General features: G+C 49.5%; 1 protein-coding gene across 13 annotated transcripts in view; it reads right to left on the bottom strand.

Moving 5' to 3' along the window:
- TNS1 (tensin 1) overlaps window positions 1-12179 on the bottom strand; it is a 432927-nt gene that overhangs the window by 376159 nt on the left and 44589 nt on the right. Inside the window, exon 1 of one of the 13 annotated variants that reach the window (XM_053307463.1) lies at window positions 4696-5168. The exons of 11 other annotated variants lie outside the window; for them this stretch is intronic. In XM_053307463.1, the coding sequence (XP_053163438.1) occupies window positions 4696-4791 (96 nt within the window). In that variant the 5' untranslated portion in view covers window positions 4792-5168. Of the gene's footprint in view, window positions 1-4695; window positions 5169-12179 lie in introns of those variants that run through there. One more of the 13 variants, XM_053307576.1, reaches the window with a different exon arrangement.

Below are 12179 nucleotides of genomic sequence, written 5' to 3'. Positions count from 1 at the left end.
CAAACACCAGTACTTTCCATTAGATGTTCATGACAGCCATTCAACCAAGTTCCACAATAGCACTCATCATTACTACAGGAGGACTAGCTGAGCTGGAGAGAAGAAATTGCATTTCCCCAGCAACAGCGATTTGAGTGCTAAGAAAGTGCATTGTCCCAACAGCAGATGTACTAACTATGGAAAGACATTTTTCATTGTTGTCAACATTTCATTGCAATAACCTTCATAAACAAGCAACATACATCTTGCTGTTGGCTTCATTTAACATATCCCCTATTTTAGACTCGGATCATCCACCCACTCACTCCCATGTAACATTTTCAGTTCAGTAGTTCTGGGATAGATCTGGGAGGAAAAAGGAAAAGAGGGAAGAATAATTAAAAAAAAAAAATTGATAAATAAATTATATAAAATATAAACACACTAACCATACATTGAGGTCATTCTCATGACCACCAAGGCCAGGGAGGAGGCAGGAGCCCGCCTACCTTCCATCACACAATCCCTTCCACTCCTGGGCTCTGCCGCACACCCACACAAGGCGCTGCAGCAAGTGGCTCAGTGATCCAGAGGCGGGGAAAGGACGCCCGGCCGCCTGATATCCCACAATACACCATGCTGCTCACATGGTGCACTGCCATGTCTCCAGGCTGCCGGGCCAGTCCTTCCCCCTGGCTCTATGGAAACTTGGTCTGTCGGCAGTCTAAGCTTCCACATGACCAGGCAACGAGGTTGAAGTGACCCCAGCAGTTCTCACGATCAGCCCTACCTAGGCTACAGCTCTCCTACCCAGGCAGGCTTGGTCAAGAGAACAACAAGGAGTGATGGACATGGAGAGAAAAGACATTTTAATTTTGAAGTCTGACTTGTCCATGAGGCCAAGTGAGGCAGTGATCTCAGGTGGCAGGCTGGGAGAGGTGATGGGATTGGCAGAAGAGGAGTGTCCTGCATTTGCCCACTGACCACCAGTTGCCTCCATCAGCCATGTTAGTCCCCTTCCAGATAGCATAGGAATTCTGGAGGAGAGGAGTGGTGGCCTCAAGTGTCTCTGGGAGAGGCTTTAGGCCACCACTTCTCTGCTCCACACTTCATCTTCCTTTAAAAGATCCAGCAGGGAGTAGAAGGTGGAGAAGGCTGGCATCCCATTGGGTAAGAGAAGGAAAGGGGAGGGGAAGGGTGTGCATTGCCAGGGAAGGGAAGGAGGATGTGCTGCACGGGAGGGGGGGTAGGGGCTCGAGTGGGGCTGCATCTCAGCATGTCTCCTCAAACACCAGGGCAAGGGGTGGAGAGACAGGGCTTGGGTCAGCTTTCAATCCCTCACCCCCAACTGAGTCAGAACTGTACATTCACCGCACAGTAAAATGGCCTTTACCAAAGCAAGGCTTTGTGTTTTCTGCAGTTCACAATAATACTGCAGCATAGTGCAGAATTTGGTATTCTGCACAAATTTCTTCATCCTAAGAAATCTCAGGTTTCTTTTTGGTGGGGGAAATGTTTCCAGGCCTTAAGACTGCAGAGGTAGGTCTGAATGTATGAACTTGTCATACATCCGAATCAAGCAATTGGTCCACTTCACTTAGCTCAATATCATCCGTGATTAGCAGCTGCTTGCCAGGGGTCTTTCACAGCCCTACCAGGCAATGCCAGGGATTGAACCTGGGACTTTCTGCATGCCAGACCTGTGCCCTGCAACCAAACTATTCTGACACTCAGGAGCCCAAGAAGTGGCTCCCATAACCTTGGTTAAAAGATCAGAAGTCAGCAGATAGATTGCATTCTCCCTCACTGCAGCAAACTCCTCCTTCATCCCTTAACCGTGGTGAAGGGATAGCTCAGCATCAACAGTAACTACGATTATGGTAGACCAGTTTCCTTACTTAACTGGCATTTGAAACCAGGGTCTGAAGTTAATTGACAAACATGGTTAAGAGGAACATCAGCTCTTGTTAACATCAGTGTTGACATATTCCATAACAGCGGTTCAGGCAGGAGATAGGAATTCCAGAAGGGAGCACGCAATCTCACAGCTGTTTCCTGACTGCTTATCCACAATAAAGAGAGTGCTAGATGGCTGCATCTGCACCAGTCCTGAGTGGGTATTGAGCAAGATTTCATGTGGGCAGGGCCAGTGGGGAGGTAGATACGTCAACGACCTCCATAGCTCTTTCCCCCTCCCCTGATTTGCAGAAACAGCACACATTATGGAAATAATAATAAGAAAAATATGTATCTGCATATATTTGCTTAATTTATACAGGTCACAGAGTTCAGTTGTTTTTGAGCCAGAACTAGGTGCAGAACTTTGATTTTCATTCATTTATTAATTTAGTACTGCAGAGTACATACAGCTCTGGTCACAGGGAGAACAGATTAATGATGCTGCCTGGCCCTGCTGTGTTTTCACCTCCATAGCCCATTAACCCTGCAAACCCTTCCCCCCTCTTTCCCTGTAAGAATATTGTTCCTAGCCCTCTGTGGTTCCCCTTCACAAAGCCTCGGAAACCAGGCACTGAGCTTCTGCCAACCCTGAAGCTCTGGTAAACTCAGGGGTCGCCAGTGCTGGGACAAGGTATCTTTCTCGGGCCTCAACACCAGGGGTTGCAGCAGCCATGGACTAAAACAGACAGAACAAGTTTGGGACAGCTGCAAATGCAGCCCCGTCCCATTTCAAAAGCAGGAGAAGGCACTTAGGGTCCAAAGCATCCTTAAAGCTTCTCCAGATACACTTCCAAATTTTGCACCTCCATCAGAGCGCCCCAGCAGGAAAGGTTCTGTAGAAAGAAGCACAACCCTAACTCTCCTTCCTCACAGAGCAAGGGCTGCAGCAAGGGCTGTAGCTGCAAGTCTACTCCATGAGAAACTGGTGCTCTGGAAGATCCAGGAATAAAAAGAAAAGAACTACTGAGAATGGTCACCTGCCTTCCGATTGTCCAGGTTGAGAAGCAGGGAGGGAGGGCTGCCCACTTCAAATTAAGAGGTGTAGGCAGAGCAAGCCAAAGATCTTCCAAGGGAAGGGGGCACAAACAATGCATGCTGACCAGGATTCCTCTCTCTCCCCCTCCCTCCCCCTCACTTCTTGCTGCATTCTACAGAGCTTTGAAGAAAAGGAGTTCCAAAGGAATTATTTCCTCTCTGTGTGCTTTCCGTATATTTTCATGGGTGTGCATTCGTTTTAAAGTCTTATACTGAATATTATTTCTTCTGTCACCAGCCCAGAGCAGACACACTTCAGCTGCTCCATCACCCACTGTCCTCTTAAACAGACCCCTTGCTAGGGCAGGTCCCCCCTGGTTGTGCTATTGGCATCAAGCTCTTCTCCAGGAGCTGGAGCGGATGGAAAGCCTGACTTCTTACAGACGCAGATACTAGCATCTGCCTCTGGGAGACCTCTCTAGCAGGATGCAGCTGTGATGTGAGTGATCCCCCTACCACCACCCAGACGACCCACAGAGGACACTTGGCAGGGCAGGAGTCAGGTGGGTTAAGAATACTGTTGATTTTTGTGGGGCATTTGATATTAAAACAGCAGCTACTCAGAACATGCCAGGGACTCAGAACATTCCTCCCTTTGCAACCCCCACCCCACACACACACCTGTTATACCTACCTGGGGAGATTCAAGCTGTGCCATTTTCCTTTTGTTCCGGGCCTTCCCAACAATGCAGCAGCAAACATTGTGAGTGCCAGTGCCACCACCCTCGCTGGTCCCCTACCGGTGACATTCCCAAAAGGAGCCAGGAAAGGAAGACCCAGAACATCAGAAGCATTCAGGGACTGGGATAAGCAAGGTGTGGAGGAGATGCGACAGGGCCTCAGAGCAGTTCTTGGAGCATCCCGCTGAATGTGCAATGGAAAGCTAATGTGCAGCATATTCACCAGTAGCCCACAGTTCCACCCAAGTGTGCCCGTGTCAGTGCTAGCCTCTGTCTACTATGCCAAGAAGCAAAGGCTCTCTCAGAGGCTGGGAGAAGCACCACAGCATTCACAAGCCAATCCATTGGTAGCTAGTGTATGAACCTGCACCAATTTCTGTCCGTGATCTCCAACAGGAGTCAGCATGTTGCATATATGGGTGAACTGCTGTCAAGTGTGCAGGGACTAAATGCACCTTAGGGAGCAAGTGGTGGCGGGGGGACGGGGGGGGGGACAGGAGTCTGGAGACTAGAAAAGGATGCACACATTCCACACAGCGTGGAATGAGTGGCGGATGATGGTGTGTGCTAGTTTGTGCAGTGCTCATCAGCGAACATGTCCCGGTATAAGTGGCTGAGTGGGAGAGCAAGAGGCAGCTTCTGCAGTCTGTGTGCCGCCACCGAGCATGTCACAGTGTGTGTGTGTGCCTGTGCATCCACCATGTGTGAGATCCGGAGTGCGTGTGCGTGTGTGTGTGTAGGTGCTTCGCAGCTCAAGGTGAGCGTGCCTGCTGGGGAAGAGCAAGAGCTGAGAAGCCTGTGCAGGGGGCAGCAAGTGAGCGCCAGGGGGGAAAACAAGGGGACCAAAAAGGTGCGAATCTGGCTGTGAATGGGCAGCGGGTGGGGACGCGGCCAGGGAGCGAGACGGGATGGATCTGCGTCCATGACCGGCACCTCCTCAGGCCGGGGAACTCGGAGCCGCGCGCCCGCCCGCCCGCGGCTGCTCGGAGGTCCCACGGCGGCACCGCCACACTTCCTCCTCTCCCCCCTACCGCCCCCTTACCTCCCGGTGTAGGCAGAACCGCAGGGGCAGGAAGCACGAGAAGAAGTATTTTCCCCAGCGGATCAGGGAAGCGAAGCACCAGCTCAGGCGCGTCATCACTGCTGCTGCTGCTGTCGCCGCGCCGCCGCCGCCGCTGCCGGACGAGAGACCGCGCTTCGCCCCGAAGTGGGGGGTCCCCTTCACACTCCAGCCCCCCGGGTGGCGAGGGGGCCCCTTCCCGCTGGAGGGAGACGAGCAGGCAGGCGAGAGTTGGTGGTGCAGCGGCCGCGCCGCGTCCCTCTCGCTTTCCCGACCCCAGCCTCTGCAGAGCCCTGCGCGCCGCGGCGCCTTCCCTTAGCCCGGCAGCGGAGGGAGAGAGAGAGCGGCTGCGCTGCTGCTGCGGACTCTCCGGACGGCGGGGCGCCGATGCCGGCCAGATGGATCCCCGCAGCACTGCCCCTCGCCGCACGCGGCTTCTCGACCTGCTGAGCGCTGGCGACGGCGACACCGCCCCCCCCCCTCCCCGGCAGGCAGCGGCAAACGGCAGGACGCTCTCGGCAGCCCCGCAGTGCGCGTGTGGGCGCAGCGAGACGCCGGCCGCGTTGCGCTGGATCGCCTCCCTCCAACCCGCCCAGGAGCGCTCCGGGCCGCGGGCGGGGGGACGCACGTGCCGCAGCCGCGACCCGGCCCGACACTCACGCCCAGCCAGCTGGACCGCGAAGGACGCCCGGAGTTCGCGCGCCTCCACCAAGTGGAAAGGCTGCCCTCTCTCCCAGGCGGGTTGCCCCTCATTGATCCTGAGCCACGCTCCCCCTTCCCCAATCAGTAACCACCACACATCTCCGTCGAGGGCTCTTAGCATTGTACCCGACCCCGCCTCACTCCGCGGTCCCCAATTCATGGCTAATGCCACCCTCTTCCCTTCCGTTCACAGCATCAGTCCACCCTGGTCACTATCGACCTGGGCTGATGTGCCCCTTATCACTGGCTGCGCCATTTCGCCCCTCCAGTTTGTTGCCCTTTTCCATAGGACTGGAATCCCATCTCCTCCGGTCGCGCCATCCTGATTAACTAGATAGCAATACCCTGAGGAGCTGCATAATTGACGTCCGCGATCATCCATCAATAATTATCATGAAAACAGAATGTCAGCATAGCAGGTGCACACGGGCGCGCATTTTAACTTTGGTGGGTGAAAAGAAGTGCGGGGTACGACTTGGGGAAGGGGTCACGCAAGTGCAGCCAGGAGCCCCAGCTTTGGGGGAAAGAGCGGAGAGAGCCTGGTGAGCTGTGAGGTGCAGACATGTAGGAGCAGGTGGAACTCTGCAAAGTCAGCGAGGGGAAGCAGGAGGGCTTTGGGAAGAGAAGAGGAATGTGGGACATCTCACCTGAGAAGCATCATTCCAGATTGCACGAGGGCGGGGACGGAGCGGCGTCTTGCTGGTGCAGGGGGAAGCGGTTTCTTTAAGACTGTACACTTACCTGGGTGGGCATAAGTCCCACTGACTGACCACAGTTCTGTGCACGTTTACTTCTGAGTTAACGTGCCTAGAACCAGGCTGGCAGGGGTACATCAGCGCAGGCTTTTAAGTCGAGAGGTGGCGACGTGGCAAGTTATCCGGCTAGGAAGGAACATAACAGGATAGGCATGCAGGGCTCTTCCTACACCAGCATTGTTCCCTCCCCATGTGAACAGGGTTTACATCCAGATGGCAAGGGGCTAACGTAGGTTGAGAGCAGGGGCATAAATAGCGGAGAGGGGGCCGTGTTCTCTGCTCTGCCTGGCCGTCCCTCGGAGTGATGGAGATAATGAAGAAAATAAGGAGGGGTAGAGCTGGGGGTGGGGTGGGGGCGGGTTCTTTGAACCCATCATTGGCTCAATTATAGCTACACTAGTTGAGAGTGGGCATACACTGAGCAGCAAGAATCAAGTGCACACCTGATCCCTGACAATGGTCCGTGATGAACACAGGTCCTAAAGTAACCAGGTCCCAGACTATACAGGTCATTGAGAATAGTCTCAGCCTCTCAAATAAAAGCAAACTTGTAGCTAATGTGACCTTGCTGAGCACAGACACAGCATGCTGCTCCATATATGCAGCTCTATCCCTACCCACCATCACCAAGGGTGTCATTCTGCACTAGACTATAGAAAACCTTTCACTGAATTACCCCATTCAGAAGAAAGTCCACAGGCTTTCAGACTCAGTGCAATACCTCCCCACACAAGTACAGTGCACTTCCAGAATGAGGAACAATCACTTTGAGGTTCCTTTGAGTACATGTTGGTTTGCTGCTGATTGGAAGCTCATCTGAACCCTATTTCTTTCGTTTTTGCTAGTTTGGAAGTGCACCCCAAAGGGGTTGGCTGCCAATCAGAGGTCAACCAAAAAGCCATATAAACCAGAAATATATTGGTGGGAGGCAAGGAAGAAAGTCACAAGACTCCAAAAGAAGAGCATGGGCTCAGTTAAAGGGACCTGATCTATCAAATACTTGCTGGGATGGAATTCAGCATAACAATCAGGGCATCTGAGAAAGAATAGGACATGCACCAGTTAGGATGCACCGTTCCAGAAAAAAAGTTAATTTTGCACCATGATGGACAAGGTCAGCAATAGTCCGTGACAAGGTTCCTTCAGGAGATGCTAATTTGAGCCTTCTTGCCAACAGAGGAAAATGTGGCACGGGTTGGACCAAAGTGAAAAAACAAAACCTTAATATAGGCCAAATCCCAACTGTCCTCTGAGTAACATGGGGAGCTGCCAGTGCTATTGCCAACAAGTAGCACAGCTAAAGGGCTTGAGCTGTTGATTACCACCATAATTCTGAGACGGCAGCAACCCCTGTAAAAGTTACATTAATCATCAAAGTACAATTCCTGTCTACTTTGCAGGGTCCTTGAGAGTCAAAAAGCTGTCAAGTGTCAGCCACCAGTCAACATTACACTTCTGTATGGTGTTGTAAAGATCTCTGAGCAATAGCTGAGTCCCATCATGTGGCATGCTGTGTCACAGGCTTCCAGAGATCACCAGCATATGAGCCCAGTTAACAGCAGTGCAAGGCAGCAACTGCTTCATTGACTAGCCATCCCTTGCAGCAAAACGCAGAACAAAACACACTGCTAGCAGTAAGGAGGGGGTCCATGTAGGAATCCACCTGTGCACAGTCCTTGGGTGTGCAGATCCCTGGTAGTCAGAGAAATAGAGAGAACAACAGGCAGAGAAAGATAAGATCCATCAGGCTTCTGCTAACTCGATTATTCCCCAAGGAAGTCAGCATTTGTTAATGCCAATTTGTCAGAGATGAAGAATACAAAACCACCACTAACTATAGTGGGCTGATGACAAGGGAACACCCCAAAGATGTGAACAGAAACATGTTGTGTTCCCTGTAAAGACAGGAAGTGTTGTGGTACCTTTGTGTAAGGCTTGGGGTTCCTGATAGCCTAGGAAGGTAAGCATGTACTCTGTAAAATGTCCTGAACCTTGCAAAGATTAATGAATGCCCTCTTCTGCTCAAATGTTGACTGTGCACATATCATTATTTTTTTTAATGCCCCATGTTTGCACAAAGGAATGCCCAAGGTGACTTACAAAATAAAACACACAGCAAAAACAACCAATATGCTGTTTAACAGAATAATGTTTGACTGGTCTGTGGAACTCACTGCCACTGGCCCAAGCCAAATAGAACTAGTTGTTCTAGTAAGAACTAATCAGCCTACTTTCCTTTCACTGTCTCTACAACTGGACTAAATATGGTTCAAATAGAAGTCCACAAGTTAGATCTCTAGCTCCTCAAGTGTTCATGCGTCCACCATCTTGGATTGGGGAGGATGACATCATTACAAGCTATGCCACTGAAGTGTCCTTGTGAGTCACTCAGTCCAACTATACCAAATTTGGTTCAAATCGGTTAGACAGTCCTCAAATTAGGGCACTTGTGCCTTAGATGTTAACATGTACACCATTTTGGATTGGGGTGGATGACATAATCACACACCACACTATTTGTGCATCCCTATGTGTCCCTACAGCTCTAGTCAGTTTGGTTCAAATCGCTTAAGCAGTTCACAAGTTAGCCCACTTTTGCCTCCAAAATTTACACTTCCACCATCTTGAATTGGTGTGGATGGCATCATCACAAACTATGCCATTGAGGTATCCCTGTGTGTCACTCACTGCAACTGTACCCAATTTGGTTCAAATGGGTCACACTGTCCACAAATTAGTGCACTTGCACCTCAAAAGTTCATGTGACCACTATATTGGATTGGGGTGGATGACATCACCACAAACTACATCGTTGAGGCATCCCTATGTATCCCTACAGCTGTACCAAATTTGGTTAAAATCGGTTAAGCGGTTTACAAGTTAGCCCACTTGCGCCTCAAAAGTTTATGTGTCCGCCATCTTGAACTGGGGTGCATGATATCATCACAAACTATGCCATTGAGGTGTCCCTGGGTGTCACTCACTACAACTGTACAAAATTGGATTCAAATGGGTTAGGCAGTCCACAAATTAGCCCACTTGCACCTCAGATGTTCACATGGCCACCATTTTGAATTGGAATGGATGACATCATCACACACCATGCTATTAGGGCATCCCTATGTGTTCCTACAGCTATAGCAAATTTGGTTCAAATTGGTTAAGCGGTTCACAAGTTAGCCCACTTGTGCCTCAAAGGTTTATGCATCAACCATCTTGAATCGGTGTGGATTACTTCATCACAAACTATGCCACTGAGGTGTCCCTACAACTGGTTTGGTTCATATTGGTTCAGGCGTTGCGAAGTTGATAGTGGGACACACACACACACACACACAATATGTCGGGTAATCTCATAAGCCTACTGGAAAGTAGGCTAAAAATCAGAGATGATGACTGGGATCACAGCCAAGGTGTCCTTAAATCTAGGGTAATCAGAAGCTGGGATGGACGGACAGAGTGCAGATCACACCATGAAGCATCCTGTATATGGCATATTGTTTAGATGCTGGGTTGTGGTCCCCTAATCTTATTTATTTATTTATTTATTTATTTTAATTGATAAATTTATATACCACCACACCTTTCATTAAAACAACTCCAAGGCAGTTCACAGAAAAATTGAAACAAGACTATAAAAATGCACAATTAACATATTAAGCTGAAATATAAAAACATGAGTGAGCCTGACTAAAGATTTAAGATATAAGCATAAAATAACCATACAAAATACAATATACAAAGAAGCAGCAATCATATAAAAGCCTGGGTGAGAAGCCACGATTTAACACGCTTTCTAAAAACTGTGATGGAGACTGAGGAGCAAATAGCCAGCAGGAGAGCATTCCAGAGTCTGGGGGCAGCAATAGAGGAGGCCCTGGTCCCGCGTGCAAAACAACCGAGCCTCCCTCATTGTCAGCAGCCGGAGCAGAGCCCCCTCAGATGACCTCGTCAAGTGGGCAGCAACCCTTGGGATTCTCCTCAGAAGGACTCTCCTCATATCCATGCAAATCAAGTATAAGGATGAGGCAGTACTGGAATACATTATTACTTTTCTGTATTCTGTTCCTATTTTTTCCTCTTCTCTCAAAGACCTCAGTTTTGGATAGAGCCTAAAAGCAGCATCTGTGTTCATTTATAGGTTTGCATTCCCGATAAGTATTCCCCCCTCCCCCACCCTGATTGAGCTTGTGTCATATAAATTGCCCATTTCCTGTCTGGTCAGATTCCTTGCAGTGCCTGCATCACTAACAGTTTCTTCCTAGCCAAATAAAACAATCACCTAATTAGCAAACTGTTTTCTCTCTCTCACTAAATAGTTCATAGATTTCCTCATAATATGAAGGTGCTGGTAGATCCACTCTGCTGGGAGAAATGATGCATTGCATTGCCTTAGGTCATTGCAGGGTCGGTGTCAGGAACTGGCAGAAGGGCCCATTGCTGATCCCGGAAACCTGCTGTGGCCCTGTTTGATGGTGATGCAGCAACTTTCTCAGAGCCCACCCAGGAGGAGGGGAGCCAGGGAAGGCGGTTTGCCAAGGGCCCCCTGAAACCTGCCGCCAGCTTGGGGTACGTCTGTTATTTTTATACCTGCCTAAGCCACCTAATGGTGTAGCAGGAAATGACTTGCCTAGCAAGCACGAGGTTGCTGGTTTGAATCCCCCCTGGCTGGTATGTTTCCCAGACTATGGGAAACACCTACAGTGGTCCCTCGACTTACGAACTACTCGACATCCGAAGTTTTCAACTTACGAACGACAAAAATGACCGGAAGTCGTTGCCGGTTTAGATGCGGCTTCCTCGACTTACGGATTTTTAGATGCGGTTTCCTCGACTTACGAATGTTTCCAGACCTCCATGGGTGCGCTTTTCGACTTACGAAAATTTCGACCTACGAAAGTGCGTTCGGAACGGATTAACTTCGTAAGTCGAGGGACCACTGTATATCGGGCAGCAGCCATATAGCAAGATGCTGAAAGGCATCATCTCATACTGGAGTCGACACCAACTCGACAGCACACTTTACCTTTACTTTAACTGTGAAAAGCAAGATCCGTCTCTCTAATAAATTGTTTGAAAGCCATCTATCCCAGGCAACCTCAGACATGAAAGATGGGGATTGTGTACAGGTGCTTGAGTTCAACATAACATGTGAATAACTGTAGCTTATGTACAGATCTGCACCTGTGTACACTGCACAGATTGTATGAGTGTTGAATACCACGTGTGTATAGGACAGCCTGCATCTTGTACTCATGTTCCTAACTGGTTACAGGTCTTTTGTCAGCGGCCTGTATGTGCAACTGCTGACTGGTATAGACAGACAGAAGATGCCAGAGGAGCACAGTCCAATTCAGTTCTCTGGACAGTGAATTTTCTGTTATGGGCAAATCTGTGTCCGGGTGGCAAGAATGTGGGCACTTCATTGGAAGCGAGTTGCATCAGGCAAAAAAATAAAAGAGCAGATTATGCTAAAAAGGAAGTAAGGCAAAGAGAGGCTCAACCTCAGCTGCTCTGAAGTCCACTGTGCCATATCTTCCCACTCCTATGGAGACGCTTTGTCCTAAAACACCATGCGGTTCTGAGTTTTGTGAATGAAGTGGTTGATTTGGAGAGGTTTTTTGTCTGTCTGTTTCTTCAGAATATTTGTTCACCACCCCAAACTTCAGTTGCTGGGTTACTTAGAATATAAAACAAATGAAAACAGAAATGAAAACCTTAAAGCAATTTAAAACCTCAAGTCTATTTAAAAAGCTTGAGTGAAAAAATGTGTCTTTAGATGCTTTTAAAAAAGTTGTCAAAGATGAGGACTCAGGCTCTTAGTTCAGCAGGGAGCACATTCCAGAGTCTCAAAGTGGCAACAGAGAAGGCCTGTCCTTGTGTGGCCAACAGAGGAGCTGGTGGCAGTTACAAACGAACCTCTCTGGATGATCTCAGTGGGCGATGGGGCTCATGGCGAAGAAGATGTTCTCTTAAATATCCAGGGCCTAAGCTGTTGAGGGCTTTATA

The sequence above is a fragment of the Hemicordylus capensis genome, chromosome 1 (assembly GCF_027244095.1).
Source record: "Hemicordylus capensis ecotype Gifberg chromosome 1, rHemCap1.1.pri, whole genome shotgun sequence".
NCBI classification, from domain to species: Eukaryota; Metazoa; Chordata; class Lepidosauria; order Squamata; family Cordylidae; genus Hemicordylus; species Hemicordylus capensis.
Note: the sequence above shows the minus strand (reverse complement) of the source record. Positions and strands in the feature narration are given on the sequence as shown.